Below are 19,764 nucleotides of genomic sequence, written 5' to 3' on the forward strand. Positions count from 1 at the left end.
TTTTATTGTTTTTAGAAATGTTCCTTCTATTCCTATTTTCTCCAGAGCTTTTAGCATGAATGAATGTTGAATTTTATCAAAGGCCTTTTCTGCATCTGTGGCGATAATCATGTGATTCTTGACCTTGGCTCTGTTGATATGCTGGATTACATTTATTGACTTACGTATGTTAAACCATCCCTGTGTCTCTGGGATGAAGCCTACCTGATCATAGTGTATTATTTTTTTTATGTGTTTCTGGATTCTGTTAGCTAGAATCTTGTTAAGGATCTTTGCATCTGTGTTCATCAAGGAGATTGGCCTGTAATTCTCCTTTTTGGTTGGGTCTTTGCCTGGTTTGGGGATGAGTGTGATATTGGCTTCGTAGAATGAGTTTGGGATAGCTCCCTCCTTCTCTGTTTCTCTGAAGAGCTTGAGGAGTATGGGTATTAGTTCTTCTTTAAAGGTCTTATAGAATTCTGCTGTGAATCCATCTGGTCCTGGGCTTTTTTTTGTTGGAAGACTTTTGATAGCTTCCTGTATCTCATTATAGGATATTGGCTTATTTAATTGGTTAACTTCTTCTTTGCTCAGTTTGGGTAACTTGTATTTCTCTAAAAATGCATCCATTTCCGCCAGATTTTCTTCCTTTAGAGAGTATAGCTTTTGAAAGTAGTCTGTTAGAATTGTTTGGATATCTTGGGTACGTGTTGTGATGTTTCCCGTGGCATCCCTAATCCTATTAATATGGGTTTCCTCTCTTCTTTTTTTAATTAATCTTGCCAACGGGCCATCAATTTTGTTTATTTTTTCAAAGAACCAGCTTTTTGTTTGGTTTATTTTGGTTATGGTTTTCTGATTTTCTAATTGGTTAATCTCTGCTCTCAATTTGGTTATCTGGCTTCGTCTAGTAGCTTTAGGTCCCATTTTTTCTTGTTTTTCTAGCTGTTTTAGTTGCAACATGAGATTATTTACTTGGTCTGTCTCCATTCTCTTGATGTGGGCACTGAGGGCAATAAATTTGCCCCTCAGGACTGCTTTTGCTGTGTCCCACAAGTTTCTTTGTGAGGTGTTTTCATTTTCATTGAGTTCTAGGAAATGCTTTATTTCTTCTCTGATCTCTTCTGTTACCCAGGCCTTGTTAAGGAGTGTGCTGTTCAATTTCCATGTATTAGAGAAATTTCTGCGGTATGCTTTGTTATTGAGAGCTAGCTTGATTCCACTGTGGTCAGATAGGATACAGGGGATTATGTCGATCCCTTTGTATTTGCTTAAGTTCCTTGAATGAACTATGATATGGTCTATTTTGGAGAAAGTTCCATGAGCTGCTGAGAAGAATGTGTACTGTGTTGTTTTAGGGTGAAATACTCGGTAGATGTCAGTTAATTCCGCTTGAAGTATGGCCTCACTTAATTCGGTAGCTTCTTTGCCAATCCTCTGGTTGGTAGACCTGTCCTTTGGTGAGAGTGGCGTGTTAAAGTCTCCTAGTATTATCGTATTGGGATCTATTTTATTCTGTAAGTTTGAGAGCATTTGTTTAACATATCTGGGTGCACCGATATTTGGGGCATATAAGTTGATGATGGTTATATCCTCCTCTTGGATTGTTCCCTTTATTAATATGTAGTGTCCGTCCTTGTCTTTCTGTACTGATTTTAATGAAAAGTTTATTTTGTCAGATATCAGGATAGCTACACCTGCTTTCTTATTGGGGGAATTTGATTGGTAGATCCTTTTCCACCCCTTCACTCTGAGTTTGTTTGTATGTTTGGCTGAGAGGTGGGTCTCCTGAAGGCAACAGATGGATGGGTCTTGTTTTCTGATCCAGTCCTCAGTTCGTTTTCTTTTAATTGGCGAATTCAGCCCATTTATATTAAGAGAAAGTATAGAGAGATGCATTGTTGTCCCTGCCATTCCGTTTTCCTAAGTTTTTCTTCTTTCCTTTCCTCCTGTGCTTGCTCAGTTAGACTTTGAGTAATGCCTGTTTGGGGCAGGTCCCAGTTCCTGGTTGCTTTCTTCAGGTTGTGTCCCCCCTCTTAGAATTCTTTGTAATGCTGGCTTAATGTTTATGTATTCATTTAGTTTTTCTTTGCTATTAAAAGTTTTCAGTTCTCCATCGAATGTGAATGCTAGCTTTGCCGGGTATATCAGTCTGGGTTGGCAGTTATTGGCTCTCAGGGCTCGTATGGTGCTTTCCCAGGCTTTTCTTGCATTCATTGTTTGTGTGGAGAGATCTGCAGTGATTCTAATTTTTTTCCCGTTGTAGTATAGCTCCTTCTTCATTTTTGCTGCATGCAGGATTGTTTCCTTATTATTCAGATCCATCATTGTTACTATTATGTGCCTAGAAGTGTTTCTCCTGGGATCTTGCTTGTTGGGTGTTCGATAAGCTTTTGTGATGTAGTTAAGATGGTCGTTTTTGAGGTGGGGAAAATTTTCATTGACTATCTTGTTAAATAGGTGTTGCATTCCCTTGCTCTGGAATTCCTCACCTTCGTCCACTCCGATTATGCGAAGGTTAAATTTTTTAGCATTATCTGCTTGCTCTTGAATTTCCCTTTGGTTTAATTTGAGTGATTTTTCCATATCTGTCACTTTTTGGTCCAGTTGGTGTATTCTGTCTTCTGTATCTGACACTCTACCTTCCATTTCATTCACTCTGTTGACCGTGGCTTCTATTGTGGTTTGCATGGTGGAAATGGATCCCTTTATGGATTCAATGTTGGTTCTCAGAGTACTGATCTCACCTCTCAATGAGGTGATATCAGTATGCATTACCTCTAATTTGGCGTTTATCTCACTTCTTACTGAGGTTTGTGCAGCTTCTATTTTTGCATCCAATTTTTGTTTGATATCCTGTATATCTTTTGATAGTTCATCCTTGTGCTCTTTCAATTTCTGATCCATTTCTCGCTTTATTTCTTGAGTCATTGCCTCCAGCAACCCTTGGATGTAGTTTTTGTCTTCCATTCCTGCTTTGCTCCCACTGGGGCTCTCCCCTGCGTGGCTGCTGGCTTTTGAGGTGAGCTTGCTGTCCTGGGTAGTGGTAAACCTTGTGATTTTTCTCTGTGATTTTCGCATGGGGGTTCAGGAGACTGCTCTTCAATCTTGTTTTGGTGTGTCTGTCTTTGCTTGGTTGCTGATTCTGTATTGGTAGAGAGAGTCTGTGCCTGATCTGGATTCTGTTGGGAGCCTATTTCCAGCTGCTATTCACTTAGGATTCTCAGCTCTCTGCTGTAGCAATTCCCGCCTTTGGAAGGGTTGAGCAGCCTAGACTGCTTGTGTTTGCTCTTGCGGGTGCTCTTGGGAAGATCAGATGCTCTGGATGCACTCTCCCAAATACTGGAGTCTGCTATGGGCTCCTGATGTGTTTTTGTTTGTTTGTTTTGGGCTGGTTGTGGGCTTGAACTCTAGGTTTGGGTGCTGTCCCTCAGCTCTTCAGCTCAGGGCTGGCACCCTACCATTTGAGCCACAGCCCCACTTCTGACCCTTTTTGCTTTGTTCAGGCGCCGGTCCCCTGGCCTGGTTCCGGCCCCAGCCTGGAGCGCGCTCGTTAGGCCTGTGCTAATGTGTATACCACCTTGGTTATGCAGCCTGGAGGACACAGTTCAAATTTCTTCTACTGTTGGTAGTCTTGACCCAGGGGCACTGTTCCTGGCTTGAGCATTTAAGCTCCCTTCCAGGGGCGCTCTTGCTCTGGCCTGGCCAGCAGAGTGTGCTCCACCGGCTGGTGGGGCTCTCGAACAGTTCCCAGTTTTAGTGGGTCCTGTGGTCCGGGTGTTGGGGTAGGGAGTCTAGGTCAGGGTCTGGGGATTCCCTCCAGCTCTGGTCTCCCTTGATGGATTCCCTGTCCCCTGATGGGTACTCACCCTGTAGGTCGTCAGTTGTTGTTGCAGTCCGTCAGTTGTTGTTGCAGTCCGAGTTCAGTTGGGGTGGTTGCGGGCTGGGTTGGGCGGCCCCCCGCCGGGTAGTTTCGATTGCGATTGGGCGGGTGGTCTGCGGACAGGTCCCTTTGTGGCGCTGCTGGTGCCGGGCGGCTTTGGCGGGATGGAGCCTCTCCGCTCCGGTGGAGAGTGATGGGTGGGGTGGGATCCTCCTGGAGACTCCCGGCTGGTAGGTTTCTCTGTTCCTGGCGATCCGCTGTTCTGCAATCCGGTACCTGGTGATCTGCAAGCAGCCCCCTGTGTCTCTGTGGCTCCGGCAGCCCCCGCCGGGCCGGCTGGCCGGCGGCTTGGCGCACTGCCGCGTGGCCAGTAAAGGTTGGGGGAGGGGTCTTCGCTCTTCTCTGTTCTGAATTTCTTCTTTTCCTCTCTTTCTTTTTTTGTTATTTTCCACCTCTGGTTTTTCTCTGAGTGTTCGTCTTTTTGTTGTTGTCGGTCTCTTGGGGAGATTAAAGGTTGGAACTCGAACTCTCTTTTTGGTTGGAGAGAGCTGTGGCGTTTCCCTACTGCCCCGTCGCCATCTTGAGAACTCCTCACACAACCTAGTTTTAAGACAGCATAGCAGGTTGTAGGGACTTTCCAGGCCATGAGTATATTCCTTGGAAACTGAATTGTCTCTAATTGAAAGTTACTTTTTATAATGAAAGGGGTTATTTATGGGCATATGCTACTCATGTTAACAGCAGCAAGAATAAGGGTTGTGCTACAATATATAGGATGATTTTGTTACTTTCACAAAAGGACACCTATTCATTCATCCATCCATCCCATCATCCACTCAGTAGCACTACAGAAAAATGGACAGAGTTCAGAGGACAGAGACAGAAAGATGCTAGGACTCCCTGATTGAGAGCAGTACAGTATCGCTTTTGGTAATGACAAAGATCAGGCATTTGATAGAGAAGGGCTGACTTAAAAAAGCATTCTGGGGCCTCACAGGTGCTCAACACATTCTGTATCAGGTCAGGCAGAGCTCCCAGAAAGAACCCTGTGAGGTAAAGATGTTTCTTAGTCCGTTCTTACCCAGTCTGGAGTCTGTGGCCTCAGAGAATAGCACAAACAGGACTGATGTATTCCAGATATTCCTCCCCGCCCCTGGACACTTGCTTGCCTCCAGGCTCTGTCCTTCCCAAGTCTCGCTTCTTTTTCTCACTTTCTGTCACATGTGTTTCTTCATTTCTATTCCCTGACAGCTCACTAATAAGAACTGACACATTTTATTTGCAGTTTATCCAGTTTTCTTTTTTTTTTTCCCCAGCACTGGGGCTTGAACTTAGGGTCTGGGCACTGTCCCTGAGCTTCTTTTTTGATCAAGGCTAGCGCTCTATGCCTTGAGCCACAGCGCCACTTCTGGCTTTTTCTGTTTATGGGGTACTGAGGAATCAAATCCAGGGCTTCATGCATGCCAGACAAGCACTCTACCACTAAGCCACATTCCCAGCCCTCCTTTTTTAATTTTTGCAATTCAGTAATGTGATATGACCATCTCTGGTTCTTTTTATCGTCTCAAAAAGGTTGAGAATGGGGGAGTGAGAAAGAGATACATCGAGAGACCCCTCCCATAGTCATTAGCATTGGATAAAACCAATAATGACATTGATACTTTGCATCATTTTTAGTGAACTTTTGCAGTAACTTGATGGCTAATGCTTCCTGCATTCCTTCCCCTCCCCACTGTTTGGCCAATGACTCGACATACGTAGCTGAACTCCTTCGAGCAGCTGTGCATCAACTACACCAACGAGAAGCTGCAGCAGCTGTTCAACCACACCATGTTCATCCTGGAGCAGGAGGAGTACCAGCGCGAGGGCATCGAGTGGAACTTCATCGACTTTGGCCTGGACCTGCAGCCCTGCATCGACCTCATCGAGAGGCCTGTGAGTATCCTTCCGGTCTAGCTTCCATCTCCTTCAAACAGAACCTGTTGCTGTCATAATGCAAGACAGTATTAATTTCCTCGTATGAATTGCCTGGAAAGGTGGTATGTGGATAAAGTATCTTTGTCCTGCCCTGGTAACTAAAGATTGCTTGGGAGATTTTTTTTTTTTTGGGTCCGGTCGTGGGGCCTGAACTCTGGGCCTGGGCGCTGTCCCTCAGCTCTTCAGCTCAAGGCTAGCGCTCTACCACTTGAGCCACAACGCCACTTCCGGCTTTTTTCTTTTTGCTTATGTGGTGCTGAGGAATTGAACCCAGGGCCTCATGCATGCAAGGCAAGCGCTCTACCACTGAGCCACCTTCCCAGCCCAATTGGGAGATTATTTTTATTAGCAGCTTCAGTGTTAGTTTGGTTTGGGGGAGGGTGGTTCTTTGGCAGATATATTTTTAGTGACCATCTTAGAAAAAAAGTCAGAAATTATTTTCTGTCAGAGGATGATGACTCATATCTGTAATCCTGGCTACTCGGAAAGCTAAGTGAGATCTGAAGACTGCCATTCAAGCCACCTTGGGCAAGAAAGTTTATGAGACTCTTATCTTCAGTTAACACCAAAAAGCCAGAAGTAGAGCTGTGGTTCAAATGGTAGAGCACCAACCTAGAGTGAAAAAGCTATGGACAGTGCATAGGCCCTGAATTCAATCCCAGTACTAGAACATACACACATACATTACTTGGCATGCAGAAGTACATAGAGCTATGTATAACTCATTCGCTTTGGAAACTCCAGATCTAGAGCATGGACCTGGTCTTAAAGCCAGAGAAAACAGCAGAACATATTGGGGGTTCATGGGCTCCATGCTATGGGCTGTAAGTGATGCTCTATGAATCTGAAGAGGCAGAGGCCATGATCGACTGGCAGTGGTATAGACTTCACAGATACAGATATGGCCAAGGGAAAAGGTCATCCCACAGTAGGATTTTATGGGCTCAAATTAGCTAGAGCCAGAAATCAGAATTTTTTTTTTCTTACTTGCATTTGCTCAGCTTGCTTGCTTGGCTGGTGCTCTTATCAGCCAAGCTATGCATCTAGCCCTGATTTTTATTGGTTATTTTGGGAATGGAGTCTCTCAGACGTCTCTGCTGGTGTTGGAACTTTTGGTGAGTCACTGGCACCCACTTTGGAAATGCTGTTTTAGGAAAGTGATTTAGTCAAGGTGTTCAGAAAGAACTGATATTGGGAAGATAGGACTTTGATAATAGCCACTTATACCTAGAAATTTCTGGACAGTACATAGTTGAATTCTTTCCTTTTTTTACCTCCTCTTCTTGCCTCTGTTCCTCTTTTCCTTCTTCCCTTCAGCTTTCTTCCTACTCTCCTTACACCGACTAGCACTTCTAGGCCCTTCCCCTAAAACTTAGAAAATACCTCTCTGTTCCCTACCTTTGTTGTCCTTATGTAAGGCAAAGATAGCTCAGAAAGGGGAGGAAAGAAACAAGTTCTACTGCTGATTAACTGCTTACCTCAAGTTTAGGATTATTCTACTTAAAGAAATACGAATTTTTTTTTTCCTTTTTGTTGGGCATAGGGCTTGAACTCAGGGCCTGGGTACTCTCCCTGAGCTCTTGTTACTCAAGGCTAACACTCTACCACTTTGACCCACAGTGCTACTTCAGGTTTTCTGGTGGTTAACTGGAGATAAGAGTCTCAAGGACTTTTCTGTCTGGGCTGGCTTTGAACTACAATCCTCAGATCTCAGCCTTCTGAGTAGCTAGGATTACAGGTGTAAGGCACCAGCTTCTGGCTGTTTTTTTTTGTTTGTTTGTTTTTTGCTTTTTAAAAAAATTAAACTCTGAGGTGGGGGGGGGATGGGAAGGGATGGGAAGGGGACACAAAGGAGGAGGCTATAATGCTTGATAAGAAATGTACTCATGGGGCTGGGAAGATGGCTCAGTGGTAGAGCGCTTGCCTTGCATGCCTAAGGCCCTGGGTTCGATTCCTCAGCACCACATAAGCAAAAAGAAAAAAGCCGGAAGTGGCGCTGTGGCTCAAGTGGTAGAGCGCTAGCCTTGAGCTGAAGAGCTGAGGGACAGCGCCCAAGCCCAGAGTTCAGGCCCCACGACCGGACCCCCCCCAAAAAAAAAAGAAATGTACTCATTATCTTGCCCATGTAATTGTAACCCCTCTGTACAATATTTTCACAATAAAAAAAAAAACGAAGAAAAAAATTAAACTCTATGAGAGTTCATTGGTGATTAGAAATTTAACTGCAGTATGTGAAATGATACCCACTTATAGTACCGTTGAAAGTGGTCTCTGGTGGTATCTCCCCATATTGCACCAGGTTTACCTCCTCTTTTACAAGCCCAGCCTCTACCTGGCTTGGAAATAGGGTGGTAGCAGGCAAGTCTGTCAACCTATCAGTTCAAAAGCTTTTCACACACAAAGAAAGTATGCATACAACAATTACATGAGGGGGCTGGGAAGGTGGCTCAGTGGTAGAGCGCTTGCCTTGCATGCATGAGGCCCTCAGCACCACATAAGCAAAAAAGAAAAAAGGCGGAAGTGGCGCTGTGGCTCAAGTGGTAGAGTGCTAGCCTTGAGCTGAAGAGCTGAGGGACAGTGCCCAGGCCCAGAGTTCAGGCCCCACGACCGGACCACCCCCCCCCCCCAAAAAAAAACTACATTAATCTAATTACATCATACAAAAATGCACACTCCTAAGTATGCAGCTCTTTAAAAGTACCCAATTAATAGAAATGATGACTAGAGATCTTGATATTGAAGGCTAAGTCACCAAAATCACTCAACTTAGGAAAAAAAATAATTGTTTTGGGGATCCTCTGTCAGAACCTGGGAATATTTTCATTTGAGGGAATTAGACATATAAAAAATAGGGTTAAAAAAAAGGGAACATTTGGTTAGCTTAACATTTATTTAGAGCTTCATATCTCAACAGGGATAGGTTGCATTAACCTGTCACTCTAACTGAATTTCCTAGCTAACTGAATTTCCTTTTACTTTAGCTGATCTGAAACCCAAAAATTCTTTTTTTTTTTTTTCTGGTTGTGGGGCGTGGGCGCTGTCCCTGTGCTCTTCAGCTCAACGGCGAGTGCTCTATCACTTGAGCCACAGCACCACTTCTGCTTTTCTAGTGGTTTATTAGAGATAAGAGTCTCACGGATTTTCCTGCCTGGGCTGGCTTTGAACCATGATCCTCAGATCTCAGCTTCCTGAGTAGCAAGGATTACAGGCATGAGCCACCGGCGCCCGGCCCAAAAGTTCTTTTAGGTGAAGGAGCCAGGGTATTGAGCCAGGGAGATGAGGGAGTGGGGGGAGAAGGAGGGTCTCACTGCAGGATTCCCTCAGCTTCTACCCTCACTGGTGTTCCAATCAACCTCACTTTTCTCTGATCATGATATTACACTGTTGGATTCATATTTAATTGTGACTTACATTTAAAAATAGTCTTGATAGCTAGCACTTCCCCAGTAAGTATAAAGGATTCTAAAGGACTACTCACAAAAGGTGAAAGGTAAGTCATCCCAGAGAATGAATGGCAAGCTGCATACCATTTATTTATTTATTTTTAATTTTTCTATTTAGCAATTAAGGTGTAATTCACACTCCCTAATGTATACATGGTATGACTACAGCTCTTTGGTTTGGGACATATTCATAAAGTTTGTGAAGCTGTCACCAGTATCTAATTCTATATTATCATCACCCTCTAAATACCCTCCTAGCCACTAGCAGCCCCCCCACCCCCACTCCCCTGTCAGCCATCACTGCTGACCTACTTCCCGAGTCTGGATTTACCCAGACCTTTTGTCATTGATCTGCTAATTAAGTGACATAAAATAAATGCCCAAATGTATGTTAAATATATATTATGAATTATTTTATCATCGCCCATGATAAAATCATAGTTTTAAATATTTTACCAAATGTAAAGTGAGATAGTTGATTTCATCATCAATTAAACAAAAACCTAAATTGTGTAGAATGTACAGGGCCAAGCAGCCTATCAGTTGAGATTTTATAGTAATTTGTCCAGCCAGTTGTTGAATATAAAACGTAAACATTGAATTTGATCTCTTAGCCTACTCTCCTCTAATTTCCTTTCTTACCTTTTTGCATTTGCTGTTTTTAGGAGCCTCTCATACAACATTATCTGTTTAAAAGTTTACTGGATAAATTACTCATCCATTTTTCTTGCCTGTACTTTGCAGATAGGATCTCCATGTTGAAATTACAAACTTGTTATAGTCTAGCCCTTATTTTCCATCCTAGCCATACTTTTTTTTCATAGATCTTCATGTAGCTCTAATGACCTTGAAGTTAAGATGTTGAACCCAATGGTGTTGGAGTGATGTAAACCATGTGTGTTCCTGTTGCCTCTTGCTATTAGGCCAACCCTCCTGGTGTGCTGGCCCTTCTGGATGAAGAGTGCTGGTTCCCTAAAGCCACAGATAAAACCTTTGTTGAAAAGTTGGTTCAAGAGCAAGGTTCCCACTCCAAGTTTCAGAAACCTCGGCAACTTAAAGACAAAGCTGACTTTTGCATTATACATTATGCAGGAAAGGTAAGAATCCTGTTGTTTTTTTTTTAAAGACTTGTTAATAGCAGTTGCTCTGTGATTTTGCTGCAATTTATGAAAGAATCACCAAAGTGATAATAAACATTTACACATGCTTAACCAAACACTGGTGGCTTACACCTGTTTTCCTAGCTCCTCAGAAGGCTGAGATCTGAAGGCAGGAAAGTCTATGAGACTCTTATTTCCACTCAACCGCTCCCCCCCCCCCAAAACTGGAAGGGGAGCTATGGCTCAAGTGATAGAGTGCCAGCCTTTAGCAAAAAAGCCAAGGGAGGACACAAGGCCCTGAGTTCAAGTTTCAGTACTCACATTGGAAAAACAAACATTTACACATGCTGCTATATAGTATACATTACAAATGCCTACCATTCAAGACAAGCCATTCAGGGGCTTATGGGATGAAAGTAATTCAGTTTTGTGTCTGGTTTTGTGTTCTCCATCTCGCCACACTGGCTGGGTGTGGGATAGGTGGACTACAAGGCAGACGAGTGGCTGATGAAGAACATGGACCCCCTGAACGACAACGTGGCCACCCTACTGCACCAGTCGTCAGACAGATTTGTCGCCGAGCTTTGGAAGGATGGTAAGAGTGTATTTTGTTTGTAATTAACATTGCTGGCATCATTTAGAGCTAAGAGTTACGATTCTTATACATGTATGTGTATGTTTATATATATATTTTTTCTTTGTTTTTCCCCACTTTAATATCTTTCTTTCCCTAGAGCAGGGCTGCCATTATATCAGAGGTTATCCATTTTGAGAATACATGGAATGAGAAATGAATAACATAACAAGACATCTGCCCTCTGGTCAGATGCAGTGGGGAGTGTGGAAACATTCGAAGCTCAGAGTCACAAAGAGCTACACCATGCCTCAGGTCCCTCGTGACAGTTTAGTTACAACACTTTTTTTCATCACACACACACACACACACACACACACACACACAGAGTAGTTCGTGAATGAACTCTCCAATTCTTGGCATATAGACTAGTTGCTTCTATTTCCATCAGGCCTCTGAGTTGTTTTACATACATATGTCTCAAGTAGAGTAATTCGGTGATGTTTATTGTAGACTAGTTTTACTAATAGCAAGAAAACAACCCTCCTGTGTGTCTCTGCATGTAGTAGGAACCATCTCTTCCTAGAATTTAGCTCTGCTGCTGCTTCTCTTCCACCTCTTTATCTTCATCTTGCTTCTCCCACACCTCTTTGATTGGTTCAGGTCTCATTGTCTGATCCCAGCCCCGGAACTGTCTCTGCCTAGGCCTTGACACTGAGGCCAGGCCTATTTCATGACTGGCTCCCTCAGCTTTCTCTGTAGTGTCTCAAGACCTATTCATCTGGCTATCGAAGAAATAGAGGGAAAGAAGCACAGAATTCAGAAAAGAAAGGGCTTTGGGCCTTTAGAGGCAAAGGCTCCCCCGGGCAGCAAAGGCTCCCCCAGAATGCTCATGTGCATTATCAGGGCAAGTGTTGAAGGAAGCCTACAGGAGTGGGTGTTCTGCCGCTGTGTGAATGTGTCCTGGGACACATAGACATTGAAGGTTGGGAGAATGATTAGCTTTCCAATGAGTAAAACCGAAGCTTTTCATCTTTGTATGTTTAAATGCTATTGTGTGCACAGTGTCCCTGCAATGATTTACTCAGTGGAAGGTGCTACCCAACAGCAGAGAAGAGGGGCCTGGGCCTTGGGTAGACTTGGCAAAGCCTTTGGAGTGGAGCTGCTCTGGACTGTGTTGCTGGGAGCAGGACCAGAGCAGGAAACAGGACTGAGTTCAGGTCATCACAAGATCCCTCGTGCTGGAAATACCAACATTGGGAGTCAGCACTGCAGGTGGGAAACAGTTTCCCCAAGGGAACAGAGCGAGGTTGAGGGGAGTGTCAGTCATAAATACCTTCTATTCCTGAGGGTCCATTCCATTGTGACTGATGATACAGGACGCATAGGTACGCCAGCCTCACTCAGTGCCTCTTCCTGTCACCACTGTCCAGATCTGAGAACGCAGTGAAGGTGGGAAAACAGGCCTAAACCATTGAGTGCCAGAGGATCCCGTGATGAGTGCTATGTGAGTGGCATAGAGCGAGACTCTAGGGATGTGCAACAGAGGACAGCATGTAAAGCATCAAAAAGGAGGGTGCAGTTTTCTTTGTCTTTCAAGGGCAATCATGATTTCTTTTTGTTTGCCTGTTTTCAGTTAACTCACATTATGGTACAAAGGAGTTCATTGATCCATTTCTACACGTTTACAATATATTCCAACCAATCTCACCCCGAATATGGATTTTTTTAATTAGAGGATGGAAGCGAATATGGAGTGCTGTACTCAGTGTGTTCAGCAGTAATGTATGCGCATTTTGCATTCTGGCTACATCGTCAACATTTGCTAGCAAAAAGATCAGCATAGGGCTGGGAAGGTGGCTCAGTGGTAGAGTGCTTGCCTTGCATGCATGAAGCCCTGGGTTCAATTCCTCAGCACCACATAAACAGAAAAGACTGGAAATGGCGCTGCGTCTTAGGTAGCCTTGAGCAGCTTAGGGAGAGTGCCCAGGCCCAGGACCGGGGGAAAAAAAGACAAACGAAAAAGGTCTGAATAAGCTAACTAATCTGGGCTGAAGGTAGCAGGGCCTAGACAATCCATGACAGCTGGGAAGTGTCAGGTGCATCCGTTTCAACTGGAGAGTAGGGCACAGAGTGAGAAAGCAGGAAAGTAGGGCTGGATGGTAGTAGAGGCCAGGCCCAGCCCTCAAGTAGTCCTGACAGCCTGGCTGTCCCAAGGGGACTTTGCTTGGACTTCAGTGAATAAAGAGCCTCAGTTGGTTGGTTCGGTCTGAACTTGAAGAAGGAAAGTGAAATGGGTAGTTTCTTGGATGGATTGGGGCAAAAGTCCCTGGAAGAAGGAGGGCAAGAAAGGTGACTGGTACTCTGGAAGGAATGCCCCTCCTTCCCCCCTCCCCCTCCCAAATGGTAAAGGGAAGGGAGCAAGGTTTTCTGTGGGAGTCTCAGAAATTGCTTTTCTCTTCCTTCTCATTAAGAGAAGCAGGCTATTGAGGAACACTGACAGTTTAATAAAGGAAATGTGGTCCTGGTTTATACACACGTCTGGCATTCTGGACGTTTTTTTTTTGACTCCTGTTTTTATGTGGCATGAAACCACTGCTGAGTGCTTGGCTCCTGTCTAATGTGGAGCTTCCCATGGCTCCACCGGGGAGATGGAGCAAAAGCAGCGAAAGCCCCGCCCTCTGCCCGCAAGTCAAAACCCACATGTGGGTAGTCCCAGGTGCCCGGCCTCCCGGGCCTCCTCTTTTTCCTCCTCCTTTAGTTCCAGATACCAGAGAGGGCTCTGTCCAGTAGCGGGCCAAGGTTTTAGAATGGTAAGATTTGTCAGGTAAGCGTGGAGCTGGGAGACTGGATTGATGAGTCCAAATTTCAGCTCAAATAGGTCTTGCCAGGAGGACTGAGTCTGGGAATCTCTTCCTTACCTGCATCTGTGATTACCATTTAGATACAGGAAAGTCATTTATTTGGTCACAACTTTGCTGAGCTCCTTCAGTCAGCCTTGCTTATCTGCACTTATAAGTTTGCAGCTCTGACCTTCAGGCTTCACTGTGTGCCTAGCTCTGTGCCAAGACTTTGCTTTGCCACAGACCACAGCCGGTAAGACAGCAGGTATTCTTACTGTTGTTAGGATAGGCCCCTGTAAGCTTCTGCTCTGAGGCAGACCTTGTTTGCTCTCCTGATAATTCCACTGTGAACAGGAAATCTCATCTGCCTAGGTAGGTAGTTGATTGAATCTTAGGGATAACAGACCTCAGGCTGTAAGCCACAGGATGGAGGGGGAGGAGAAGGTAGTGAGGCAGTACTTGTATGTTTTCCGTTTGAGGATTGGAAGTTTCATATGAAAGTTCAGCGGCAGGCACAGAAGCTGGCAGGTTCTAAGCATCACTGCTCAACTTGGGATGTAGAGATCTCGTGAGATAAGGGAACTTTGTCCCTAGGAAAAGAAAAGTAGCCCTGCCAAAACATGTAATTTTCCTCTATTCATAGCCACTGAAATGCAAAGGCAAAAACGAATACATGATGCTTGCACACAGTTGCCTGACAGGCAGGGCACACTGCTTGGAGCATAAAACATTTGGGGTTAAAATCCAGGGTGTGTTAAGGTTTCACCATTTTCCCAAAGCCAGACCAGAAGGAATAAGACATATTGGTGGCAGCCCTGCCCTAGAGATTCATAGTGCCCTACTTTTTGCTAAGAGATAGTTTGGAATTTCTCTACCAGCTACACAGAATGTCTTGCCACTTGATAAGACTTATTACAGGAGAAAAAAAACAAACTAAAGATAACATTTTTGTTTAAGTATGCCTCATTGGACATTTCCATGAGTAATGAGTGATATGGTCATTTTTCTCAGGATTTGAAGTTATTTTAACATTTCACTACAGCAAAACTTGGGTTTCCTTTTCCTTAATGATAGTTACCAATCTCATAGTAATTTGTATTTGAAGTAAATTGTGTTTCCAAATCTATCCTGGAGATTAATTCTCCCAACAGTATGAATTTCTCACAGTAAAATCAATGCTCTAACTTAACTGCAATATTGCTCTGGTTTACTGATTGCAAGATGAATCAACTGGTACCTCATTGCTCTTAAATGCCATTTTGCACTCTCCTGGGGCAATTCTTTAATGTGGCTATCATAAGATGCTCACACCTGCACTTGAGAATATCCTCTTTTGATTCAATTTAAATTTACTTTATAAAGAACATTATCCCAATGCGCAGATTTTCTTAACAGTAATGTTCGCATGGGATCTGCCCCGGATTGGCTACTTGTGTAGCCCCATTTCAGAGTTTTACTTGTGATGTCAAATGTGTCTCACACTAACTGAAGTGTTTGTGTATTTGCTCTTCTGTCCTGTTTTTACTGTTTCTCTGCTGTAGAGATTCAGAATATTCAGAGAGCTTCTTTCTATGACAGTGTTTCTGGTCTTCATGAGCCACCAGGTGAATGTACACAGCCTGTAGGTCCTCCAATCCAGAAGGGACTTAAGGCCACAGGACAAACTTGGGGGGCTGGGGAGGGCAAGGCCCACTGGGAGGGGAGGGTGTTGGTTTGTGGGGTTTTGTTCTCATTTTGCTCATAGGCCTGCATGAACCTCTCATTTCATGCTCCATTTTATTATACTTCAAGGCAACTGTTGGGGTGCATAAACAATCCTATTGCTACTGCCTACACATCGCTTCTTATGTTATGCACAGCACTTAGAGCATTGCATAGTAAAAGGTATGCCACTACCTTTTCCAATAGTGTCATTTTGATACACAGTCCTTCAAGGAAATTTGTTCCAAGTTGATCTGCTAAATGACATCTCCTCTGTTTACAAATCACCTTTAAATTTTCAACCCTTAAGGAATGCCAAGGAGTTGTTTTCTCTTTGAGTCACTACCACTTTGTGAACCAATAATGCTGTCTGTATCTCAGGCTTGTTGGTGTCATCGTTATGCCTGTGCTTAGACCTGGGATGCTTGTCTGGCTATGGAGCTAGAACCCAAAGCTGTTTTCAAGGCTTGAAATGTGCAACTTGAGGCTAAGACAGGCGTGTTGCTCGAATTTATACTTTGGACTTGAAATTGAGTTCAAGATGTGTCCGTTTTGTTGACTGAACCCTCAGTACTGTTTTAAAAATGCCTCCTAACTGGCAGAGGACCCTTAAAAGCCCAATCAGCCGGATCCCGGTGGCTCACGCCTGTAATCCTAGACTCAGGAGGCTGAGATCTGAGGATTGCAGTTCAAAGCCAGCCCAGGCAGGAATGTCTACCAATTAACCACCAGAAAACCAAAAGTGGCACTGTGGCTCAAGTGGTAGAGCACTCACCTTGAGCTGAAGAGCTGAGGGACGGCACCCAGGTCCAGAGTTCAAGCCCCACAACCAACCAAAAAAAAAAAAAAAATTCCAATCAGTATAAGACAAAAACATCCAGGTTTCCAGTTGTTCGGTGAAATTGGAACAGAAAGTCAAATTACGAATTTTGGAACATGATAATGGTGAGATCTAAAGCCATCTCAAAAGTTAATTTACAGATTACTAAAAGATGGTGCCTGTTATGCAAGATTCCTGCCCTTAATTCTTATACTCTAGAAGAAGTGGATTGCAAGCAGGGAGTGGGAGGGGAAAGAAGATTATGCAAAGCAAATTGAAGCTCGAATGAAAATATCACGGAACTCTAAAGGAAGAAACCTTTTCACTCAGTGCTTTTTGGCCTTGGGAGCACTGGAAAGGGGAAAAGGTGGACAGGCCAAATTAGGCTAGGACTGCCTAGGACTTGTGCTTTGTCAGAAGGTTAGTGTTTGATTTTTTGGAATTCTCCATTCGTTAGATGAATATTAATAGTGTCTGCTTTTGGATTTCTAATCTTACAGAATTCCAGAGTGTGAGTTCTCTCTCTCTCTCTCTCTCTCTCTCTCTCTCTCTCTCTTTCTCTCTCTCTCCCTCTCCCTCTCTCTCTTTCTCTCTGTGTGTTTCTCTCTTTCTTGCTTTCATCCTGGGGCCTGAACGAGTGCTGTCCCTGAGCATTTTACTCAAGATTGGCACTCTACCACTTGAGCTACAGATCTACTTTCAGCATTTTGCTAGGTAACTGGAGATAAGAGTCTCACAGACCTTCCCGCCCAGGTTTAATTCAAACTAAGATCCTTAGATCTCAGCCTCCTAAGTAGCTAGGATTACAGGCTCAAGCCACTGGTGCTCCACTGAGTATGAGTTATTGAGAGCAGAGGCGGGGCCTGTTGGTGCTCGTTTCCCCCAACCTCTGGCACAAGCGAGGCACACCATGAATGAGTCATAGAGTGAGAAAATGGCTGGATGGGTAGGTAGGTCGGTAGGCAGCGGTCCCACTCCCAAGTTTCACACGCAGCAGCTTCCCTCCACCAGGACCCTTCCATCCCCTGAAGCACAGATCTCTTTCCTGTGGGCCTGTGACCTTTGGGTACACAGAGTGTTGTTCTGTGCATGATCCAGTAGAGAGCTCCTCTTAGATGGTTTCATTCCTATAAACAGTCCAGGAGTAGGCTTGCTCACTACACCACGTTCGCACTGTGGCCCTGGTTCTGTCTCTCTAAATAAAATAGCCTTTGGTTGTGTTCTTGACTGAACCAGGTATCAAGAGTCTCTCATTCTCCATTTCCCCTCGGACACCCATTGATCTACCATGACTAAATATGGTCCTTGAAACTGGGCCTACTCATTCTTTAGCAAAAAACTTTGTTCAGTATGCATTTGTGTGTTCAAGAGTTTCCAGGGAAATGTTAAAAATGTAAGAATGGAAACAGGACATTGGTGTTTTCAATGTGTTCTCAGAAGGCAGTGAATGAAGGAGTTTCTGGGGATCCAAATAGTGATTGCCTATGATAATGCTGAGCGATGGTGGCGCTGAAAAGTGGGCATCACACAAAGCTCATGTGGACCCTGGTCATGCGTCATGAAAGCACCGAAAGCTAAGGATAAAAATGTGCTTGTGGTAATGAGAAGTTTCCAAAAGCTTGGAACGATGCATGCAAGGGAGAAAGGGGAAAAGGGGATTCCTAGCTTTCCAATTTGAAATGCCACAGGTTTCCAGTTGAACTCAAGAACTTCCTTCCATTTATATTTGAAAGTATCATCAACTTTGATGGACAAAAGATTTGGTTGTGGCAATGTGTTCCACTTTATATCTTGACTCTTACTGATAGTTAGAAACTAGGAGAAATAGCACAGCTGGGCTTGCTCAGGTGGAGCGGGACAGTGGCTCTTGGCACTCAGGGAGTGGCTCAGGAGCCTGCACCTGGTGCATGGGAGAGTTGCTGTTGCTGTGGCCCTGCACACAGCTGCTGCAGCTGTTGGGAGGATGAGAGCAGAAACACTCAGTACATCTCTATGTCCTTGGTTTAGTTTACTGCAAGTCCACTTTTATTTATAGGGTGCCTAGACCCAGCTGATAAATAGTCATGGGCTGTGTGTGCATTGCAGTCATGGAGGGAGCGGGAAAGGAAGGGGGAGGGGTTCCAAAAGAGAAGGGGAAGAGATGCAATACTCAAATTCAACTTAATACTTAAGTGCTTGGGGTAAGAAAGTGTGCTTTCTCCTTAAATCACACGACTCTTGTCAGCCTCTGAACTGCCTGGAACTTTTGTTTAAATTTCCAAATATGCAAAAGCAACTATTGTGACGTATTGGTTCCTACAATGAATTAGGGAATGGTTGTCTGTGTTGATATTACAGGGACAGGCTGACATTGAGATTGTATCTAGGAGCTTATAGCATTTAAACTCATTTCTATATCTGTTCTTAACTGTTAGTAACATAGTAGCATTCTTGTCTAGTTAAAGTGAAATGGTGTCAACCTGTTGAGGTGCCTGACACAGGCTAGCAGGGTATGGTATAGTGCTTTAACCATCACTGGTTGGTGGTAAATTAACAATGAAGCCATTTCTTCCTTCTTGGCTTCTAGCTGTTTTAATAAGGTAAATTTCCAGAGATCTGCCTTTAATACTTCAAAAAGTTTAGTAGTTCATGTATTGAGGGCAGGTTTTGAAAGCATAAAAATCTCATGTTCCTCTTCTTTGTCTCTGCAAGAAGGGCCAGTTAAGAATTCTGACACTAGGGGCTGGGAAGTTGGCTCAGTGGTGGAGTGCTTGCCTTGCATGCATGAGGCCCTGGAAGTGGGGCTGAGGCTCAAGTGGTAAAGCGCTAGTCTACAGCTGAAGAGCTGAGGGACAGCGTCCAGGCCCAGAGTTCAGGCCCCATGACTGACCCCCCCCCAAAAAAAAAGAATTCTGACACTAAATAGTATGACCCCTTATAATAAAAAAGAAAAGAAAACTTTCATGGCAATAACAAGCAAAAAGCCAGAAGTAGGGCTGTGGCTCAAGTGTTAGAGCATCAGCCTTGAGCAAAAAAGCTAAGGGACAGTGCTCAGGCCCTGAGTTCAAGCCCTAGTACTGGCCTAAACAAACAAATATAATTAACTAATTAATAAAAGTTGTCAGTGAAGAATACTTTTAATTCTTTGCCTCTACCCCAGCTTTGTGAGTCTGAGCCTGCGACAGGGAGACTGAGGCTCAGGAGCCTCATTAGGTCCCAGAGCAGCAGCTCAGCTCACTTCACATTGCTGCTAGATTTTTGTCTCTCCTAGCCTTTCTCTGCTTTCCACTCTACCCATCTCCACAAGAAAATCCTCTTCTCAAATGGAACTTTTTCTGGGTTTTGATTTTTTTTTTTTATTGAAATCAATATGTCCCAAATCATTTAATGCATTTCCTAAAAGTGTTTCTCTGTTACCATTTTGCTCATTGGTGGAATTTAACTCTGAATTTAAATTTTTAAAAA

At 44.0% G+C, this 19,764-nt stretch overlaps 1 protein-coding gene across 3 annotated transcripts in view; it reads left to right on the forward strand.

The window, feature by feature from the left end:
* The window catches only part of Myh10 (myosin heavy chain 10), a 154,148-nt gene that overhangs the window by 90,809 nt on the left and 43,575 nt on the right, over window positions 1–19,764 (forward strand). For all 3 annotated transcript variants that reach the window (XM_042670787.1, XM_042670786.1, XM_042670788.1), the window contains exons 13-15: window positions 5,624–5,797; window positions 10,206–10,379; window positions 10,863–10,977. In XM_042670787.1, the coding sequence (XP_042526721.1) occupies window positions 5,624–5,797; window positions 10,206–10,379; window positions 10,863–10,977 (463 nt within the window). The remainder of the gene's footprint in view (window positions 1–5,623; window positions 5,798–10,205; window positions 10,380–10,862; window positions 10,978–19,764) is intronic.

Source organism: Dipodomys spectabilis, unplaced genomic scaffold, assembly GCF_019054845.1.
Source record: "Dipodomys spectabilis isolate Male_0828 unplaced genomic scaffold, ASM1905484v1 ptg000576l, whole genome shotgun sequence".
NCBI lineage: Eukaryota > Metazoa > Chordata > Mammalia > Rodentia > Heteromyidae > Dipodomys > Dipodomys spectabilis.